The 21,207-nt window shown below is 47.6% G+C and overlaps 1 protein-coding gene and 1 long non-coding RNA gene across 4 annotated transcripts; one reads left to right on the forward strand and one right to left on the reverse strand.

Annotated features, from left to right (window-relative positions):
- Positions 1-2,653: 2,653 nt before the first annotated feature.
- On the reverse strand, positions 2,654-7,711 carry LOC119157967. Of its 3 annotated transcripts, none has more exons than XR_005107724.1 (3): positions 7,319-7,711; positions 4,397-4,537; positions 2,654-4,259 (listed from the first exon to the last, which is right to left on the reverse strand). It is a non-coding gene; the product is annotated as an uncharacterized LOC119157967 (long non-coding RNA). The 3 variants fall into 3 exon arrangements; XR_005107725.1 differs by lacking the exon at positions 7,319-7,711 and adding an exon at positions 5,446-7,221; XR_005107723.1 differs by lacking the exon at positions 7,319-7,711 and having other exon boundaries at positions 4,397-7,215.
- Positions 7,712-7,937: 226 nt separating this feature from the next.
- Positions 7,938-20,292, forward strand: MAF (MAF bZIP transcription factor). The gene is made up of 2 exons (XM_037409269.1): positions 7,938-9,866; positions 20,218-20,292. The coding sequence occupies exons 1-2, from the start codon at positions 8,791-8,793 to the stop codon at positions 20,249-20,251; spliced, it is 1,110 nt and encodes a 369-aa protein (XP_037265166.1). The 5' UTR covers positions 7,938-8,790; the 3' UTR covers positions 20,252-20,292.
- The last annotated feature ends 915 nt before the right edge of the window (positions 20,293-21,207 follow it).

Consider the following 21,207-nt stretch of genomic DNA (forward strand, 5'->3'; position numbering starts at 1 on the left):
TTGAAGGCAGTTCAGAGCCACCGTGCAGTCGCTTAGCTTTATAGTTTGCTAGCTGCATGTCATCTTTGAAGGCTGGGAAATTGCAGAGGCAGTACTGTGATTCCCAGCCGAGTGAAGCAGACACTTGACACATTTCATCCCTTGCAATTAAGGGAGAAAAGCAGAATTGGGGGAAAATTCAAGCATCATTTTAGCAATAGACCACTCCCTTATCAAGATGAAGTACAAGCATCACCCACAGATATATGCAGGACCGCTGCTAAGCACAGACAGTAATAAATGCATGTGAACTTTGCATGAGAAAGCCTCACACTTAGAAGACTTCATTTATTGCTCTTAGTCATTTACACACATCCTTCTAAAGCAAGGAAGCTCAAACGTAATCAAACCCTGTGTGCAAATTACCAAGTCAAATGCTGTTGTTCTGTTCTGTTCTCTTTTAATATCAGAGTGCAAACCTCCCAGTGTAAAAATACAATCTTGTGATAAAATGACTAATACATGACTAAAGCCATTTTCCATTGTGCAGGCATAGCTCTGGGGATCATTTGTTTTTCATGGTAGATCCCTCAGACAGTGAATTCCTCTGGTGGTTGGGATTATATTAACGACCAGGACTGTTAGTCACCTCAAGGGAGCTGAAATAGGATGCCACTCTGGTTGCCATTATTAATTCCAACTGCAGGTGTGAAAATTAATTTCATGGGTATTTTTATCATTTCCTTTTAGTTAAGGATTAGAGTTTCTGAATGACCCAGACTCCGGATGGAGACAAATCTGAACCGGGTCTGCCCAGCACTCCCGTAACAGTGAACTAATTCTGATGGAGTAGGAGGGGGATAAGACTTTCCATCCCTCGCTTGGTGAAGACAATTAATGACACTGAAAGATATCAGATGTCATCATGACATACATTCCTTTGCACCAAGACTCTGTAAAGCAATCCAGTAAATTGCAGGTTGTTTTCATTTCTGTGGAAGAATAACACATTTGCCAATAGCGAGAGAAAAAAAGGAGAAGTTAAATATATCAAACCAAATCAAATGTAGCTGATTAGAAAGCCACAGTTTCCATTCGCTGGCACCGGTACTGTTTTCACATAGATTTTCTGACAGATGCTGCTATATCTCCATAGTCAAGACGACGGCTCCAGCAGCCAAGCTTCTGCCACAGATATCAAACCTGGCGTCGTTAACCATAGGTGGAGCTGGGATGTTGGATTTGGGGAATTGGGGGGGGGGGGGGGGAAGGCGGGGAGGGGAGTTAGCTCGCCTTGGCTGGAGAGGACAGATGTAATCAGCTGGATGCGTTACGGAGGGGCAGGCTGGGAAAGGGGAAACACCCCCACCCCACCCCCTCCCCGTCTCTGCCCATGATTAAGCCTCAGCTCCTGCCAGTTCAGCTGGCGAAGGTGTGGGCTCCAAACCTGTCCCGTCTTCATTGACACCCCCTCCTGCCAGAGCTCGGTGAGTAACGCTCAGGAGATAAGCAGGTTAGGCCAGATCCAGGCAGATAATTAAAGGTTGGAGGTAACCTAAGATCCTTACGTGCTCCTATAGGTACAGCTCATCCGGGGTTTTGATTTATAATATGTTGCACTCATAACCACCTTTCATCCTACGGCTCTCCTCGTGTCTGAGGCACCTTTGGCGTGCGGGCAAGTGCTCTGCCGACTCCAGAGGTGGACGGACAGAGTACCAGAGGTCCTGCCCTGGGGCGCAGGGCTGGGAGCTCCCTTTTCATCCGTGCCGCGGTCATCAGCCCTCCGTCCAGCTTTGCTTTAAGCGTCTCTCCTTACTGCTGCCATGCAAAGCCTTTCTGACCTGATCCCTCTCCCCTTGCACCTCTCCGTGTGGCGAGGGGAAAAGCTGCCGCTTGGAACTGGCTGCCCCGTGCACCTCCGTCCCCGCCGGGGAGCTGCGGGAGCCGGGGGGGGCGCGACGCCAGCCCTCCTCTGTTGTAATGAACCTTTTTTGGTCATGTAAGCCAAGAACCTTGTGTTGCTAAAGACCCCATCAGTTACTTTCAGCAGTTATCGTATTTTACTGTTTACACTGAGTAAGCCCAGAGAATGGCGCTCAGCCCATCGCACGCAGTGCAGTTTATCACCCAAAATTAATGAGTCTGTGCCATCTCGGACTTCAAGACGTTAAATCACAGATTTGTGTAAAACGTACTGAAGTTCGTAACTTTTAATAAAGACCGACTCAACCTTCACAGCTACATGTCAAAGCATCAGGTGAGACCCATGCCCTCCTCGCCATTTACTAATGGTTGACTTTAACAAAGACAGCATATAAAATTCACTCTTTTTTTCATGCTGCCACTGCAACCGTTCCTTACTGTTGAAACAGCTGAATGCAGAGCAGAAGGCAGAAAAGCAGCAATGCTTTTTTGGAACTGAAATAGATACAAATGCAGTGGGCATATCGCAGGACATTATCAGGACAGCTCAGATACGTAACATTAACGTAATTGCTTTGTTCTCTTCCCTTAACTAATACTAGTTTTCTGCTCCTGTAGAGTTTTCAGGTTAATTTGTGCACGAGTTTTTACCTGGCTCTCCAGTTACCCACTCCAGCTAATTTCAGAGCAAACACCACCTTACATAACTGAACATGATCATCCAAGTTATAGATGATAAATTCCACCATAAAGCTTGACAAACATCTTTATTGCAATTTCAGTTTTTACTTCTTCTGGATAAATAGATTTTTTAGCATCAAAATGTCTTCATTGATTTTTACATTTAGGCAAAGCCATTCATGAAAATTAATAAACTAGGACATGTATCATGAAACAAGCACAGTACAACTCTTGTAACACCAACCTTTAGCTACATCCTAGAGTCACTTGCAGCTTTTCAGTTGCACCTCTGTGCTGTCTTCCCTTCAGATGGAGAAATCGTTTCTGGGTTGTGCAAAGTTATTCAGAACGTTTCTAGCATTTTATGAATGTTATAAGCAAGCAGTAAAAATACTCTGAATGCTAGAAAGCCATCCCTTCATTCGAACTCGGGGTGCACAGAGCAAACTCACACGATCAGGGGTAGCACCGATGCTGCGGCTTCCATATAGTGACTGTTGGGCGCTTGCAGGGGAAAAAAATTGAAGCAGCTGCTGACACCTCGGCAAGTCTGAGAGCTAAAACACAAGCCCTCTCAGGTGTGGCACAAAAGCAACCGAGGTGTGTGTTTAAGCCTGCCTTTTCAAACTACTTTTTTCTGCTTTAGCAACAGCAAGTTTACATACAAATGCACAGAGGTTGTGTATTTAGGGTCTGTGCAGAATGGCCAAATAGGAGACTGCATAGGAAAAGAAAATATTTTTTCCCCTCTCCTTTTGCACTGTTGTGAAATGCGGCGAGTCTGGTGGATTCGGTAATGCTCTTGCAAAACTGGAAAGTGAAGAGAGAGGAGAAGCAAGTTTCATTAAGAGAGAGAATTCTACATAAAATATACTGGAGCTGATGGAGGAAAGGAAGAGACAGCCAAGATATTCAGCTGCAAGTGGAGTCCAATTTGATGCTCAGCGTGAGTTTAAAGGGAAGATTTTCTCAGCCTTAAAATAAAAGAGCAGTATCAGATGCGTACGGGGCAGAAAACTGTCGTCACAGAAATGGATTGTACCAGGCTCGGGAAAAGCGAGAGTGGCAAAAGTAGCTCATTTTGCCGCGCTACATTTATAGATGTGCTCATTTGAATGCTCCCGGGAGGACTGGCTTTATGCATCCAGACAAAATATACAGGCAACCTAGCACACAGTATCATGATGAGAAAACCTGAGCGTAAGGGAGATACACCACAGGTTAACTGGGAATTTTTGCCTTTGAATTTTGGGGAGCAGACCTGATTTCCTGCCATCAGATCCGCCGATGTCTTTCATTTTTTGTCACACCAGCTCTCTGACAGAAACAAATTGCTCACCTTAAGGACCCGATCCTGCTTCCACTGAAATCAATGCAAGTTTTGTTATTGGTTTCAGCGGGATCAAGGACTCAGTCCAGCAGTCCTGAAGTCAATAGGGTTGGGGGTCTCTCTGCATAAGTAAGGTTGCGTTAAGACTGCAGAATGGGCCTAAATTATATCGATTACTTGGATTCAAAGCCAAGCATAAAAACGGGATTAGGGGAAAGAGGAGTGCTTGGGGAAGTGAGTTTCGAGCAGCATACATTCATGGTGTGCAGCAGGTCAGCAGGAACTCAGCCGGAGCAAAGACTGCACTGGCACAGCCTCGGTGAGCCGGGTCCATCGGGAAGTACTGGGGGGAACAGAGAGAAGACATTCACTGTGGAGATCCTTTTTCATCTGTGCCTCCTAAAGTAAACCTTTGAGTCACTCATTCTTTATTAAAAATAAACAAAACATTGACGGAAGAAATTATTCTTGCATACATACACGTCGCAGTTGATTCTGCTTCTTCGCTGCGGCTCCTTTCCCCTCTTCTCCGGTACAGGGCTGTTCTGTGTTTCAGCAACACTACTGGCAAATCCAAATTTATTGTGCATATGTTTGTGTTCCACTCAATTAAAAATATACCTATATTTTCAGATAAACTTTGTTAGTAATTCATGAGGTAAGTGACTATTTATGCTAATAAGGGAGAAATATATTCTCAAGCATAACGCATTACATAAATTTGAATGCAAAATGTTCAATTATGAAGTAAATACAGGTAATGCAAATAGTAAATTACATCCAATAAAAATATATAAAGAATGTGTCTTCAAAGAGAGAGAGGCTTTTATTTGCGTCTGTGAGCTGTTTAAAGAGAAAAGAATTAATAAATACTGAATTACTCTTATGATGGTTTTGCTCATAATTCACCAATCCATAACGACTCCCAGTAATCAGACTGTTGTTCCATACCCTCCACTGTAAGGCAGGACTGTTTCCTCAGCAATTTTATCCCTACCAGATTATCTCGTCTGATTCTATTAATTCTCTCCCATAAATCTGCTAACAGTGATATGTGATTTACTTACCCTGTTAACTGATCTGAAGACTGTTAAAAGGATTTATCTAGCACTGCACCTAGGAGCAGTTTATGCCTTATCACTCTGTTACTCCGAAGAAGTCTTTCTGAAATCAATTTGGCTGGTTTCATAGTTAAATTCAGCGGACACTGTTTAGTTCTGCACCATAAAATAAGACACTGGATAAACAAAAGGAGCAGTAACTGTACTTAATGTGTTGGTCTTGATGCGTGTTTAACTTATAACAAATTACACTCTGAGTCCATATAACTCATAACCTGCATGCTGGCTTCTGCTAAATCTTCTGTGTTAGACACACACGCACGCACACACGCACACCCCAGCGATGGAAGTTCTTGCACATGCTGCTGGCGTGCTCGCCCCAATGCAGAGCAACCCGCCTGTGTTCGGAGTTAATGTTTCACGTCCCCCTGCGCGGTTTGTCAGAACCCTCTCCCACGAGAAATATACCTTCGTCTGGAGGCTTATGAACCAGGTCAGCAGCAAAGCGGGAGCGAGCAGGGCTCCACATTACGTCGCCAAACAGAGATGTTTAAAAAGAAACCGGAGCAAAAGGCTATGAGAGGGACGCCGGAGTTTTCCCTCTGCCTGGCTCAGGGCAGGATTGCTACAGTGCTGGGGAAAGGGAGCAGTCTGGGGGAATTGGCCTGCGATAATTGTGGAAAAACCGGAGACTGAATAGCTCTAATTGAAATGAAAGTGTGTGATTGTTATGGAAGAAACACTGTTAATAGAGGACTGTAAATGTTTAGACACCCATTGTGAATAGCCAAACAATAAGGAAAAATACTACTAAAATGAGAATTATATAGCGTAGGGAGGAGAATGTAGCTTCTGAAGGTTATCCAAAAATTGCTAATAATCTTTTTTTCTCTGCTGTGCTGAACAGCAGAGACATTTCGGTGCAGCAGTTCTATGCAACAATCCCACAAGAACAATATTGTACAACTAATAATTTTACTTGCTGTTCTGGTAGGTCCGAGCTTCAATTAATTTGCAGCACTTGCTTACATTGGTATCAATTAAGAGACAGTCCCCATTAGCTCACACAATTTCCTACTCTTTGTCTAGGGTTCAGAGTTTGCTCAGGAAATTTACTCGTTTGCAAATGTAGCACTTTGAATCCTCACGTCCAAACGAACTATTTCATGGGGCTGGAGCCACATTTCCACGGCCATCTATCAAACGGGCAAGTGAAATACTACAATTGTACATTCTGAAAAGCAATAACCTTTTCATTTAAAAATATTAGCACACATTTTGTGTCTCTCATAGGTGAGCACGTTAAGTGATCTACAGTACCGCATCCATCTTGCTCAGGGAAAAAACAAATACAGGGAATTGGACTGTCCCGGGGGGGGATTTATGCCGTGAGCCTGGAAGTTTTGTTGATGCCAGCATGAGAAGGAATAGGAAAGCCAGCCCGAGCAGTTAAGTGGTATTAACTTTGTCGAGAGTCACAATCTGTGAGATAAAGCTAGCAGACATCCCCAGCTCTGTGCGTGCGGATGTGTTTTGGGACCGTGCAGAACTGCCTTTTACTTTTGTTAGTGATGTCGGTAGCAATGCTTAGCTTTGCAGAATCGCCTTGATGATTGTTTCTAGATGTAGTTATCTTCCTAAATTTGCAGTATGCCCTACTGGTTTTAGCTGCCAGGAACAGTACATGCTGTATGACTTTCAGATGTTAGTGCTGGCACTCGTACTGATAATGGCATAGTCAGAAGATGTTATCCGTTCGTAAAATCCACTAACCAAGTACTATTTCCTAAGCAGAGATTCTTTGGCTATTGCAAATGATGATTTTCACGGTCGGTGAAAAATTACCCAGAGGCTGGCCCGCACCTACGGAGCGATACCTGCGCACGGTTATACAGTAGCGACCTCGGCGGGGAAGGGAGCGGGCGAGGGGAGAAGGCAGGATTTGAAGTACAATGTTCAAGAAGCTGGTTTAATATATGACCGAGTGTCAGAAGTCAGGTTTCTGAGAATTACTTTTCAGATAAACAACTTTATAGCACTGCACTTAATCTTACTTACTAGAGACATCTCATTTATCACGGAATTACAAGTAACTTTAATTCTATCGATATTCCCATAAAGCCCGGTCAGAAAATCGAGCCTGGCAGCCCCGGAGGCGGCGGGTTTCCCGGCCCGCGGCGGGGGGTCGCGGCTGCACCGGGCCGGGCCGAGCCGAGCCGCGCCGGGGCCAGCCGGGGAGCGCTGCCGCTACGGGGGTGCCCGCTGCCCCGACGGCGCGGCCCGGCCCGGCCCGGCCCGGCTCCCGCGGCTCCGCGCCGGCCGGGCCCGCCTCGGCACTGACCTTTCGACGAGAGATGGCGCTGTCGAGGTTTAAACCGAGCCGCTCCGCCGCTCCGCGTCCTGCCCGCTCGCCGCTGCCGCGGCCCCCCCCGGCCGGCCCCATCCCCCTCCCGGGGGGGGGGGGGGGAGCGCGAGGGGAGGCTAAAGTAAATACAATTAGTTCTAAATGTATTAGATTAATTAGTCCGGGCCAGCAGGCCAAGTGCGGCGGGGGCGGCCGCGGGGCTGGCAAACTTGCAGGGCTTTCGCACCTCTCGGCGAGGGCGGGGGGACCGCGGAGGCACCGATGCCCCGTCCCCGCAGAACCCCCCCGGCTGAGCGCCAGGCCCGCCGCGGGGGAGCGGGGCAGGTACCCGCTGCCGGCCCCGGAGGCGGCGCCGCGCTGCCGGGTCCCCGCCAGGCGCCCGCCGCTGCCGCTCCGCCCGGCCGCAGGAGCTCCCCGCGCCCCCGCGGGGCAGCAGCCGGCAGGCCGCCCCGGGGCAGAGCGCGCACGGCCGGAGGCGCGCACGGCAGCGGGCAGCCCGGCTGCCGGGGCCCCGGCGCGGAGCGGCGCGGAGCGGGCGGGGGGGAGCGGCCCGTCCGCAGCCGCCCGTCCGGGAGCGCGGCGGGCAGGAGGGGGTTAAGCGCGCCCCAGCTGACAGTCAGCTGATGGGGCCCTGATTGACAGCTCCGAAAAGTTTCCTTGTTTCTATATATTATGCTAATGAGGGCTGGGATGGCGGGCGCCCATTGGCCCGGCCGCCCAGTCAATTTCCCATTTGACGTCAGGAGCGCTATAAAACTCTGCAATGCTTTTAAACTCTCCTGCTGGATGAAACCTTTAAAATATTTTTCATCTTCTTGCTGTAGCTTTGGGGTCGAGGTTTTGTTGTATTTTTTTCTCCTCTTTTTTTTTTTTTTAAACCCTACTGTTATTATTTTGGTTGCGATACCGACTTTGATTTTTAATTTTTTTTTTTTGTCTTCACTCTCTTCTCCCTCCTCCCTTCCCCGATGAACCTCTCTTCTCGCTCTGCACTTTGCGTGAGAAAGCCCAGAGGAAAGGCACCATGAAGTGTTAAAAATAACAAAACAAAACAACAACAACAACAAAAAAATTACTCGCGACACCGCCAGCTAACACTTCCAGCTGCAGTTTTTGCAGGCTGCGAAAGAGAGAGAGAGAGGAGCGAGAGAAGGGAGGGAGAGAGGAGGAAAAAAAAAAATCCACCCTTTATGCAAAAGGCGAATAGCGAGAGCCCCTCGCTCTGATGCATCAGCGGCAGCGGAGACTCTGCAAAGGATAACGCGGAGCGGGAGCGGGAGCGGCCGGGGCGAAGTGGAGCGGAGGCTGCGCGGGGCCGTGGCGAGAGGCAGAGCAGGAGCGCGGAGCGGAGCTCGCCCAAAATCAAGCTGGCTCACCCGGTGGCAACTCAGAGCAGTCCCCTCGCTCCCGGAGCGCACCCTTTCTGGAGGACTCTCGGCAGCAAAAGGATGGCATCAGAACTGGCAATGAGCAGCTCCGACCTGCCCACCAGTCCCCTGGCCATGGAATATGTTAATGACTTCGATCTGATGAAGTTTGAAGTGAAAAAGGAGCCGGTGGAGACCGATCGCATTATCAGCCAGTGCGGCCGCTTGATCGCCGGGGGATCGCTCTCTTCCACCCCGATGAGCACGCCCTGCAGCTCGGTGCCCCCGTCCCCCAGCTTCTCGGCGCCCAGCCCCGGCTCCGGCACCGACCAGAAGACCCACCTGGAAGACTACTACTGGATGACGGGCTACCCGCAGCAGCTCAACCCGGAGGCGCTGGGCTTCAGCCCCGAGGACGCGGTGGAGGCGCTGATCAACAGCAGCCACCACCCGCTGCCCGGCGCCTTCGATGGCTATGCTAGAGGGCAGCAGCTGGCCGCGGCCGCCGGCGCCGGCGGCTCCGTGCCGGCCGAGGAGATGGGCTCGGCGGCCGCCGTGGTGTCGGCGGTGATCGCCGCGGCGGCGGCGCAGGGCGGCGCGCCCCACTACCACCACCACCACCACCACCCGCACCACGGCGGCGGCGGCGGCGGCGGGCACCCCCACGCCGCGGCGCCGGGCAGCGCGCCGCCCTCCTCCGCCTCCTCGGCGGCCGGCTCCGGCGGTGGCGGCGGCGGCGGCGGCGGCGGCGCCGGGGGGCTGCACCACCCGCACCACGGCGGCGGCGGCGGCGGCGGCGGCCTGCACTTCGACGACCGCTTCTCCGACGAGCAGCTGGTGACCATGTCGGTGCGGGAGCTGAACCGGCAGCTGCGGGGCGTCAGCAAGGAAGAGGTGATCCGGCTGAAGCAGAAGAGGAGGACCCTCAAAAACAGGGGCTATGCCCAGTCCTGCCGCTTCAAGAGGGTCCAGCAGCGGCACGTCCTGGAGTCGGAGAAGAACCAGCTGCTGCAGCAAGTGGAGCACCTAAAGCAGGAGATCTCCAGGCTGGTCCGGGAGAGGGACGCCTACAAGGAAAAGTACGAGAAGCTGGTCAGCAATGGCTTCAGAGAAAACGGATCCAGCAGCGACAACCCTTCCTCTCCAGAGTTTTTCATGTGAGTTCCCACAGCCTTGCCACCTTAACTAAAAGTTCTCCGTGTGAGTTGTTGTTGGGGGCTTTGCTAGAGCGACAACCCGGCTTGCCACCTTGTATTACCTTTTTTTTAAAAAAAAAAACAAAACAAAACAAAAACTCAAAACAATTTTAAAACAAAGTTGTTTTTTGGGTTGGTTTTTGGGTTTTTTGTTGGCTTTTTTTTTTTTCTCCCCTTTTTAAGGTGGGCTGGCTCCGTGGTGGCCGACCTAAAGTTCTACATGAGTTTCTTTTCTGTTTAGTATTATTATTATTTTTTTATTTTCGTGGGGGCTTGCTGTTGTGGGTTTGTTTTTTTTTTTAAATTTAAAAGATCCAACTCGCCACCAACTCAGTTCTTCATATGAAGCTTGCTCTTCTTTGAAACCTGCCATCCACATTATATATACATATATATATATTTTTAAGTTCATGAGGGTTGTTTTTTTCTTTGAGCTTGCTGTGTCCAAAAAAGTCAGGTTTGTTTTTTTGTTTTTTTTTTTTTTTTTTTGCCATCCTGAGTTCTTCATATGAGATTTGAGCTTTGCAAAAAGAAAAATAAAATAAAAAATTTAAAAAAACCCAAAACAAAAACAAAAAATATAAAAACAATGTGAAATTTTTAGACTCCAGCTTGCTGAGTTCCATCAGTTTTTAGCGTTGTTGTGCAAAACTAGAGATATGCCTAGATCAACCTGCCAAATCAAGCCTGCATCAACCTTCGGTGTGTTCATGTGAGTTTTGGCCTTAATCTGCCAAATGTGAGACTTTAGTCTGCCATTAGAATCCCATACTCATCTCATGCATTACGCTTGCTATTTTGTCTTAGCAACAATGAACTATAACTGTTTCGAAAGACTATGAAAAAGAGACATTATATTAATAAAAAACCCTGCATGCTGGTCATGTACGGTATAATTATTTTTTTTTTCTTTTGCTTGGAAATGGACTTTTGGAGACTATTATGGCATGGCATTCATCCTTTTGTTTTATTGCCTCATCACTTTTTTGGGTTGAAAGCAAAAAAGTGCAACCTTTGATCTTCCTCCTCCTCTTCCTCCCCATTAAAGTTTGCATCTACTCTAAAACTGCTTTGAGTTACTCAAAACTTCAGACTTCCTTTTAAATGCACTGAAGCATTCCCTCTCAAAAAACCTGCCAGAATGGATTTTGATAACCTAATGTGGCAAAAAAAAATATTCAAAAAAAAAAACCACAAAAAGAACTTTGGAAAGATGTTCAAAAGCAAAATTCTCATCCCACTTGGGGGGGACATTGAAACCATGCTGTTGCCTAAAACAGTCTAAAAATTAATTTTAAGTGATCTGCCCCATTTATTATTTTTTTTTTCCTTTTGCATTTGGTCATTGTCAAATGTGGAATGCTCTGGGTTCCTAGTATATAATTTAATTCTAGTTTCTGTCATCTGTTAGCCCAGTTAAAATGTATGCTACAGATAAAGGAATGTTATAGATAAATTCGAAAGAGTTAGGTCTGTTTAGATGTAGAATTTTTTTTAAAGATTGATGCACTAAATTGTTTACTTGTCGTGATGTAAAGGGGGGTAGAATTTGCAACGGGACTGTTTTAAAAAGTAGTTTATGCAGCATGTGCTTGCAACTTAAATATAAGTTGGGTATATGTAGTCCTTGCTATACCACTGACTGTATTTGAAAACCAAAGTATTAAAAGGGGGAGGCGCCCCTGTTTATATCTATAGGGGTATTTTACATTAAAAATGTATGGGGTTGGTTTTTTTGGGGTTTTTTTTTCAAAATTGAAGTATTTGGGACTGAATTGCACTAAGATATAACCTGCAAGCATATAATACAAAAACAAAACAAAAAAAATTACGAACCTGTTTAAAACGCTAATACAATTTATGCAGTTATAAAGATGGCATTACTGCACAGTTTTAAAATGATGCAGATTTTTTTACAGTTGTATTGTGGTGCAGAACTGGATTTTCTGTAACTTCAAAAATTCCACAGTTTTAAAGGCAATAATCAGTAAATTTTATTTTCAGGGACTGATATCCTGTCTTTTAAAAAAAAAAATGGAAAGTAAATCTTACCACAATAAATATAAAAAAATCTTGTCAGTTACTTTTTCTTTTACATATTTTGCTGTGCAAAATTGTTTTATATCTTGAGTTACTAACTAACCACGTGTGATGTTCCTATGTGCTTTTCTTTCATTTTCAACTCTATGGTTATATCAAAAGAGAGAATAATCTACAATAATAAACTGCATTTTTTTGATTCCGTACTCAGTTTCTTAGTCTGTAGTTTAAAGTTCAAGAACTCCGAGAGCAGTACTTCAGCATGCTGCCTGGCGAAGGGGTGATGCTGGTACAAGAGCTGGACTCAATAATATTCAGGAGGGGAGAAGGAAAAGCATAGCTTCATGTAAAATGGAAAATTGTTGCCCACTAGAAATCAGGTTATCTTTCAGGTAGATGAAAAACGTGAGCTTTCAGGTGCTGCTTCTGACTTCTCAGTATTGCAATGAGCTCAGTTTCAGTGACTCAGATCATCCCACCAGGTTTTAGGAGATCTCAAAGGGGAGGTCTACTTAAAAACCTGATGACATGATACGGCCCTATATTTTGATTGTTTTATGATGGAGTGAAGTGAAAGGGAAGACTTCACATCCTCTTATCATCTGATCCCAGCTAAGCATGCCTGTCTCTAGTAAGAGATGACACCGCATCAGGCTTGGCTTGTCACAGAACCACTTAACGCTAGATCGAAAGATTTCTTGCCATTTGAGTCCATACTGCCTCCTTTTTTTCTTTTCTTGCTTCCCCCCCCTCCCCCCTACCTTCTTTTTCATTTGCCCTGTGGTTTTCTTTTTTTTTGCCCTTTTTTTTTTTTTGCTACAGGCCTTAGAAAGCCCAGAGAGAACTGAGGAGCTGGGGGGGGGTGGTGGTGGTGGGAATAAAATCCAAAGGACTTCCTCCAACTTTTGAGAGTTACTTGTTCTAAACAATCAATCCCAAAGGTTAATGTGCTAGAAGTGTTCAGGTCTCCGAGCCCCTCTTCACTGCAGTTCTCCATGTCAAAGGGCATCTCGACTTCGAAAGGCTCCTCAAGCCCTCGACCCAGTTCATTTAAAGCCACCTTCCCCGAGAGCCTCCAGTGTCCCCTCGCAGAGTCCTCTCCCACTCTCTGAATGGGATTATCTGCCCGGTTTATTTGAGAAGCGGAGGCCTCTCCGAAGGATGCTCCAGCCCCTGCAGGGTGAGGGCTTTATCTTCAGACCCAGGCTCATAAACCCAGCACTTTTTTCTCCTTCATATTTCCCCCCTGCCACCTGCTGTCGGTACAACTTCTTCCCAGCTGTAAGGTCATCCCTCCTGGGCGCTGGTGGCACTGAAAGGAGAGGACCTGTTGCCGTTCCTCTGCCTGGCTGGTCCAGCCCGTGGCTTGGACCCCATCCTGCCCTGTGTGCCGAGGTCAGGATGCGGCCCTGAGCCCCCACCCCAGCACCTGCGCCCACGAAAGCCTGCGTCAGTGGGCACGGGGTGCTGCTGGAGGTCAACCTGCTCCTGCTGAAGTCCCTGCAGAGGGGATGGGCACCCAGCCCCGCCGTGGGTGACAGCAGGCATTGGTGGCTGTGGTCCCAGATGCTGGTGCTGTGCCTCGCCCCTCCCCAGCGCCAGGGCACCAGCCTGCCCTTTGGCATCTGACCTGCTGTTGCACCAGGGTTTGAGTAATGGTTCAAGCTCCAGATTCTGGTTAATTCGAGTTCCATTTTCTGGTTAATGTGTAATCTGTGGGTAAACTGGTCGCTATTGGCCGAACAGAGAATTATCTCCTCTCATAAAGACAGGGCTGCTTTTTATTTCTTCTCCGACCTCCCCTTCCCTGGCTGAGCCTTTACTGATGCCCAAGTTTTTTTGCAGGGAGTCACTTCGCTGCTGCCCTTGCCGAGCGCTCCTGAAGGAGCCCTGCCCTAAGGAAGGCAAGGGACCAGAGCTCCCCTCGGCAAAGCCCCCGCCAAAGAGGCACTGCAGCCCCCGGGGAAGCGCAGAGCCCGAAGCCCCCTGGAGTGGGACCCGTTTTGGTCCAGCCTCATCCCCGCACTCCTCTGCTGCTCCGGGTTTCCTCGCAGGCACAGTTAGGAGCAGGCATAGGATTCCTAAAGTATTGTGAATCAACCAAGTAGCACAGAGCAAGGGGAGCACTGCTGCCTCCCTGAAGTATCTTCTTTCTCAGAGGGAAAAAAAAAACCCAAAACACACCACCCTGTTTGAACAGCGATAAGAGAAATCCTTCCTAGAAATAGACTGAGTGCAAAAGGGAAAATTCCCATTACACACCCAACCTTACAGGGAAAAAAGGTTTGCCCACTTTGGCATCGTTATGACACATTGCAATCTTGCTTTGCAAATAATAAAAAAAAAATAAAAAATGCAGCCTTCCTTAGGCTGCACTTGAATTTCAGCCCCAAACATGCCAACTACCCAATTGAAGGGGAAAAATAATAGATGCACGCCTTAATGTTCACAAAAGCAAAGCAAGTATTGGGGTTCTCTGCATGAATCATTGCAGGGGAGCGCCCACCTTTGCCGCAGGACTGCTTGCTGGGGACTAATTGGAACCGCTCTGCTCTGAATAACCTACATTCATTAATCACCCCTCGCTTGACTCTGGCCTCAATCCTGCTCCCATAAAGCTCGGAGGTACAATCCCCGGGGATTTCAAAAGGGAGCAGGATCCCGCTGTTCTCCCACAGGTACCTCTCTGACTAAAGCAGGGGGAACGCTCCCTGAGCTGGGCAATCGTGTGTCAAAAGGCCTGCGTGGTCTTCATCTCCCCATCACTAACAACATCCCAGTGCTCCCGTGGTCCTACGGTGCTTTCCCATTTATTAACTACATTACAAAGAACTTTCATGTGACTGACACTGGGAGATACGTGCACGGAGAGCCAGCCCTTTGCTGGCTGGGAAATGGTGTGCGCTGTGGCTCAGCCCCCTCCTCTCTCCCTGTCCCACCTTACCCTTCAGCCTTTTTTATTCCCCCCCCCCTAAAATGAAACGTAACCCTCTGCCCGACCTCCGGACTTCTGCTGAGCAGAGTCCAAGAGTATTTTTGTGTTTATGCTGCCGCGTTTTCCCTGCTCAAGAAATGTCATCCCAGCCTGCATCCTAAAAAAAAAAAAAAAAAAAGGGTGGGGGGGAGAAGGAAGGGAAATATCCTGGTCATACTGGTGTATTTGTATTTCTTGAACAATTTCTCAGCACCACTGGGCAGGCGTTGTGCGAGGAGCGCCCATTTGCAGATGGAGCGGTGAGAGCTTCTATTTATTAGAAAGTCTTCGCCCTTTTAAAACAAAAATGCCTGCGCTGAATCAAAATGCCACTTGAAAATTACCCACACGCGAAACATGGCAGCAAATTTTTAGTTTAAAAAATGAACTTTCCCAGCTCTTTATTTTCCTTTCTCTTCTGAAAGCTTTTGCGCAGCTGTTTCCTCCCCCTCCCTCCGCGTAGTGTGTAGGAAGTTCTTGATCTAGAATCATTCATAATTTTAATACCAATTTCTATTTGACATAATATACTAATATCAGATAGAGAGTGTAGCTGCTTCCTGGATTTAGGGAGGAAATGATGCATATATCAGAATTATCTGCTCAGATGCCAGAACTACATTGGTGTCATTTCAGCATGGGCTGCATTGAAAGGAAATCCTCTATATTTATTACTCCGATCATCAGAGGAGCTAAATGGACCCACTGTTTCTGACACCTGTTCAGATGGCTGAATTTAAAATTTCACGCAGGAAAAAAAAAAAAAATCCTACATACTTCAATGTCAGGAATTAAGATTTTTTTAATAAACTTTCTTCCCTCCCTCTTGCCGAATTGCTGTGTCGTGAGCGGCTGCCATGAGGCTTGGGCATTCCAAGGGTAGCTATGGAGAGTGGGATAGATTTTGTTTGCTCAGCCGGGACAAAAAACAATCCTGCTGGTGTACACACACAGACACACAGACACACACACAGACACACAGACACACAGACACACACACACTCTCGAGCTGTCTGTAGTCAAATGCCTCCGATAGCTGTTTGAAGTGCAGGTCTCGGTATGAATAACAGGAGGTAGCACACCCCAGGACGTGGCAGAGGTGAGCGAGCGGCTGTTGAGAGAATTTGTCTTTTCGGGAAGGAGCTGAGCGCTCCACACTCTGCCACTTCACACTTTTAAGGCTCCTCTAATGAATTTCTCGGGCCCAGCAGATACAAATCAATAGATTACAATACTGTACACTCTGCCGCATCTAATTCTTGACTGCCTGAAATTGTGGGGGAGGACCGAGAACAACATTTATCACCCTCTGAGGGCTGAGTGCATTCAGATTTGTGAGCTCTAAGCCAACACGAGGCAAAAATAGCCCAGGATGTGACTTAACTTTTCAAGTGAAGAGCAGGCGGCCAGGGATCGGCGAGGCTGCCGCGGCTGTAAGGGCAGCAGGCAGCCCCAGCCCCAGCTATCTGCCACCGTATCAGGCTGACCTGGCACAGCGTGATAATGGCTCAGCGCCCTCCATGCAAGCTGCCTGTATCTTATCGCTCTCTGAAACGGTCGGTTTCTATCGTTGTTGCTGTACCCACTTACTCCCCTCCCCAGCCCCCCAAAATCGAGTTTCTACACCTATGTGCCCCTCGCGAGGCAGCAGCCAGGTGTGCATGGAGGTTGCCCTGCCCTTCGCCTTGCTTGGTTTGAAGCCCTGTGCGCTTTGTGACATGATTGCCTTTATTTTATTTTTTATAAATCTTTAGATTTATAAATCTCTAGAAGACGGCTTGCACGGAGGGAATTGAAGCCAGAGCAGAAGTTTGCTAGAAGTGGTGCTTCTGAACCAGGCAGGAAAAAAAAAAATAATATGTATATATAAAGAAATACCCAGCAAACAACAAATCGAGCGGTGTCCTGGAGTTTCCCGAGGGGGTCGGGAATGGAGTGTCCCTGCCTGCTGCCCGCAAATGTCAGTTCGTGGAGCCCACAGCCCCGCGCCCAGTGCCCGGACGGCCGGGCCCCCGGCCGGGGTGCGGGGCTCAGCGCCCTGTGCCCCCCCAGCCCTGGCACCCCCGGTGCCTGTCGGTGTCACCGCGGCCTGTCCCCGGGGCTGCGGGGGCAGCGGGGAGCCCAGCACCGCGGGGACACAGGCGCTGCAGCCCCGCTGCAGCCCGGCACCTGCCTCGGCCGGGGCCAGTTCGGCACGGGTTGTCACCCCGGCCTCCAGCAGCCTGAGGCGAGCCCGGCCCGGGGAGGGGTGGCTGCGGGGCGCTGGGACACCCCCCGCTCCTGACGAGCTCCCCGCCGGCACCTGCCCGGCCGCGGCCGGAGCCGGAGCCGCAGCTGCGGGGCGGGGGCAGCGGGGGCGGCCGGGCCCGCAGAGGGGCTGCACCGCGCACCGCCCCGTCGGGGGGCTCAGGCCCGCCCCGGCCCCGCAGCCCCTACCCCCAGCCCCGGCCCCCCGGCCTCGACCCCCAGCCCCGACCCCCAGCCCCGGGCCGGGGGCTGGCCGTGCGGCCAGACCGCTGGGTGCTGCCCCGGGGTCCCAGCCCAGCCGGGCGCGGGGGGGCGCAGGGCCGCGGGCGGGGCTGGGCGGGACGGGGCAGGGTGAGGGCAGCAGCCCCGGTTTGTTTGTTTGCTTGTTTGTTTGTGTCCGAACTCAATTCCCGGAACAAAAGGGGACTCCGGGAGTAACTAAAGGATCCGTCCGCGCATCCCAAGCTTAGCTCCGGCGTGTCCCCAGGCGGCTTCAGCCGGCGGACCGGCCCCTAGGTATGTTCACCGAGCACTTCCCTCGTGTTTTGTTCATGGTCCTTTTCCTTATTTTTTCCCCTTTTTTGCTCTTTCTTTTCCCTTTTCCTCTTTCTTTTCCCTTTTCCTTTTCCCCTTTTCTCTTTTTTTTCTCTCTTCTCTCATCTTTTCCCCTCTTCTTGTTCTTCCTTTCTCTTTTCTTGTTCTTAATTTTTCCCCCTTTCCTTCCTTCTTCCTCCCTTTTTTCTTTTCACCTGTGCTCACACAGAGACTAATCTAAACCCCACTGCAGTCAAAAGGAGCTTTTTAAATGACATTTTGGATCAGGCCCTGAGATCTCTGCAGGGAGCAAGGTGGGGGGCGGGCAGGATTTACGGCACTTTCTGGGGCTGAGTTTCCCAAGTCTATGTGGCTGTATCTCAGAACATGTGTGTGATTAAGCTTAAAGCCCTTTCCTGTAAGAAAGCAGGCAGATTCACTTTCCTGCAGCCTGAACTTCTCCGATTTTGAAACAAAAGTTCGTGGCAAGGCCTTGACAGGAGGCTGTTGTGATGCTAAAGGGGATGGGGATGGAATCCGTTTGATTTGTTGGTATCAGCTTCCAGAGCTGCGGTGCTCTCCACTGCAAACAGCCCCTGCTCAAGCACTGTAGAGCTGTTGCAATGAAACATTAGTGACCATGAAAATAAGCCCAAAAGCGAACCAAACAAGACCTAGCATCCCCCCCCCCCCCCCCCGCCCCCGCAACTCTCTAACATTCCCCGATGAAAGCATTTTAATATGTAGGAAGAGCTGCTGGAGCCTGCGATGCGATTCAGTGTTTTGTGGTGTGGGATGAACAGATTTTCCTTTCCGTAGGGTTTCCTCCTGCAAAGTCATTGTAGAGGAGGGAATACTGTAAGATTGAATCTGGTTAAAATACTATATTCATGTCACACCAGATACGGTCTCCAGACTGTGCACAGTCTTTCAGCTTCCTTTATTGTGAAATCCTTTTAAAATAGCACAGTATAGAGTAGAAAACTTATTGAAGTGTAACTCTCTTGCACCAACTCCGTCAGATAAAATGAAGGAAAGTGATCAGCCTTTTAAAATTAATAAATCTGCTTAGTGTCTCTGGCTGCCTTCATGCTGTCTTACTTTCTTTGACTCTTTCCTTATTAATAAACTGATAGTTAAATAAAGCCGCTAAATGAATCAATGCGCCTTGCTGGTGACAGCGGGTTGGTGCCATCCTGTTTCAGGTTTCCTGTGATGTGGGTGAATGGTTGTGGTTTTAGAGCAGGGATGGCCGCAGCGGGGGCTGCGACTGCTAAAAGCAGGCTGACCACATCGCTTTCTGGATGCTCTTCAGGTGTGAGGCTTGAGTACCCATTCCTCTCGGCCCCGTGCATTAATAACAGGATGGATTCACCGATTGGCATGAAAGCAGAGGTCATCTTGAGGGAAATGACACCAAAGGTCTACAGGAGTCATTTGCTTTAAGAGATCCTGGGCCATGTGCCAAGTATTGCATTTAAGGAAGCACTGTCCCCTTTCTCAAAAGGAAAAAAAAAAAAAAAACCAACAAAAAACCAAAACCAAAAGAAAGGTAAAAAAAAAAAAAAAAAAAGAGGAAACGTTGCTTTCAGTAGCATGTGGGGACCATCTCCACGTGCCTGTTCCACCTTTGGGTGGGATGTGGGAGAGGGATCATTCAGCTGGCACCAAACATGCAGCGGGCTTTTTCAAAGCTGCAGAGCTGATCTGGAATCAAAATGCTGAAAAAGCGCCTATGGTTTGTCTTGCCTGTGTTTTTTTATTCAAACCGATCAGACTTGTGGTTTATCCTTGCTCTGATTATGCTGTACGGTTACAATAAATGGATGGAGCTGAAGCATTCCTGCAGGCGGTTTATAGGAAATATATGTCTATGCCTGTGTGTGCACGCTCAGGGAGAGAAAGTTAGCTATAAGGGACACAACAAAATATCCATATTTAAGAAATGCGGATTGACTCACTGACTTATCTCACTTATTGTACAAAGATTCACTCTGTGTTGAATTTTTTTTAAATTAGATTTTAAATATGTGTTGACAGGATGAATTTGTACAGTGTGAGTAACTGCAGGGAGAAGTGACAGCTCTGCTTTTGCTATTAAACTACTATCTGAAAAATAATGGAGTGTGTACAAAAATTGATTATTATTTTGCCAATTACATTAGTGCCACTGATAACAATCATTAAGAAAGAAATACTGAAAGTTACATGCTTTCAGGTCTTAGAAGCTGATGCTCACTGGTAAGGCAAAAATATGTGTTTTTAAGAGAATTTGTGAGTAAGAGTCTCCTGTTATTAATGTGAAGTAAAGACTAAATATGTGAGCTAGAAATGTTTCACTTTATGTTAATTTCTTCATCACTTATCCACAGTTAATAAACAGTACAAGAGACTTTCTAAATTTAATTTAGTATTTGAATATAAAAGGTCCTGTTCTGTACTATAGTGGCAGACATGTTTTACAATGTTAAAACTTCCTTTTAATAATGGTTTATTTTAATATATTTACTAAATTAGGTACCCGAGAGAATCGTCTACAACGGTGATGTGAAAATCCCTGTTACCTGAGGTCAAAAAAAAAAAAAAAAAAAAGGTATGTTTTCATTTTCATTAGCCATTTGACATAGTTCAGCAGGGGTGGTAATTTCACTGCTTTGTTTTCTGCTGCTAAAACGGTGCTTTTTGGTCCAACCCCCAGGAGCCGGTGACAGTCTGTGGTGCAGTTTCCTGGGCTTTGGGATGAGGCTGACTTTCAGGTGCCTACAAGAACCATTTGCAGTGATGGGGCTTTGTACTTTTGTCAGCCAGGCAACTCTCCCGTGTCCCACAACTCATATATAATCCTATGCAAATGTTTTCTTTCTTTTTCTTCAAATGTTAGCGCTCAGACATCAGCTATGGGGATTAAGGATGGGTCTTCTGAAGATCTCCCTCAGATCTTGATGAAAATCATGAGTCTGTGTTAGATGACTTCTGCACTTATAAATTACAATAGAGTTTAATTCACAGCACTGCTTTCCTCTGGAAATTTGTGTTCATTCAGTAGGTCAACATTGATTAAAAAATATGCCGCTAATGAAAATGTGGGAATTAAAACTTTCAGTCCCTCCCACTGCTCGACTCAAACAGGCACTTTATTTTTTTCCATGGAATCTGATTTTTATTGGCCTTGACTATAAAAAATACTAAGTGGCTTAAGTGAGCACCAAGGTTGCGATGACAGATTCCTGTATCAATTTTTTTATGAAACCTCTTTGGGTTAAGAACACAGGCTGCTGTACAGTACCACACTTTGATCAACAGTTACATGCTATTAGAAAACAGCTGAATTTTATTAGCTCATGGAATTAAGCTTGTTTCATTATTTTTTTATTATTTAAAATTGGAGTGAGGGTGGGGAAGATGTAGTTGGTTCTCTAGACTCTGCGTTAAATAGCACTGTGAGGAGTTTTTGTTGGCGTATAGGCTGTGGGAATAGGTCTCCCAAGGAGCCCCAGAAGAGGTTCA

This window comes from Falco rusticolus, chromosome 15, assembly GCF_015220075.1.
Source record: "Falco rusticolus isolate bFalRus1 chromosome 15, bFalRus1.pri, whole genome shotgun sequence".
Classification (NCBI taxonomy): domain Eukaryota; kingdom Metazoa; phylum Chordata; class Aves; order Falconiformes; family Falconidae; genus Falco; species Falco rusticolus.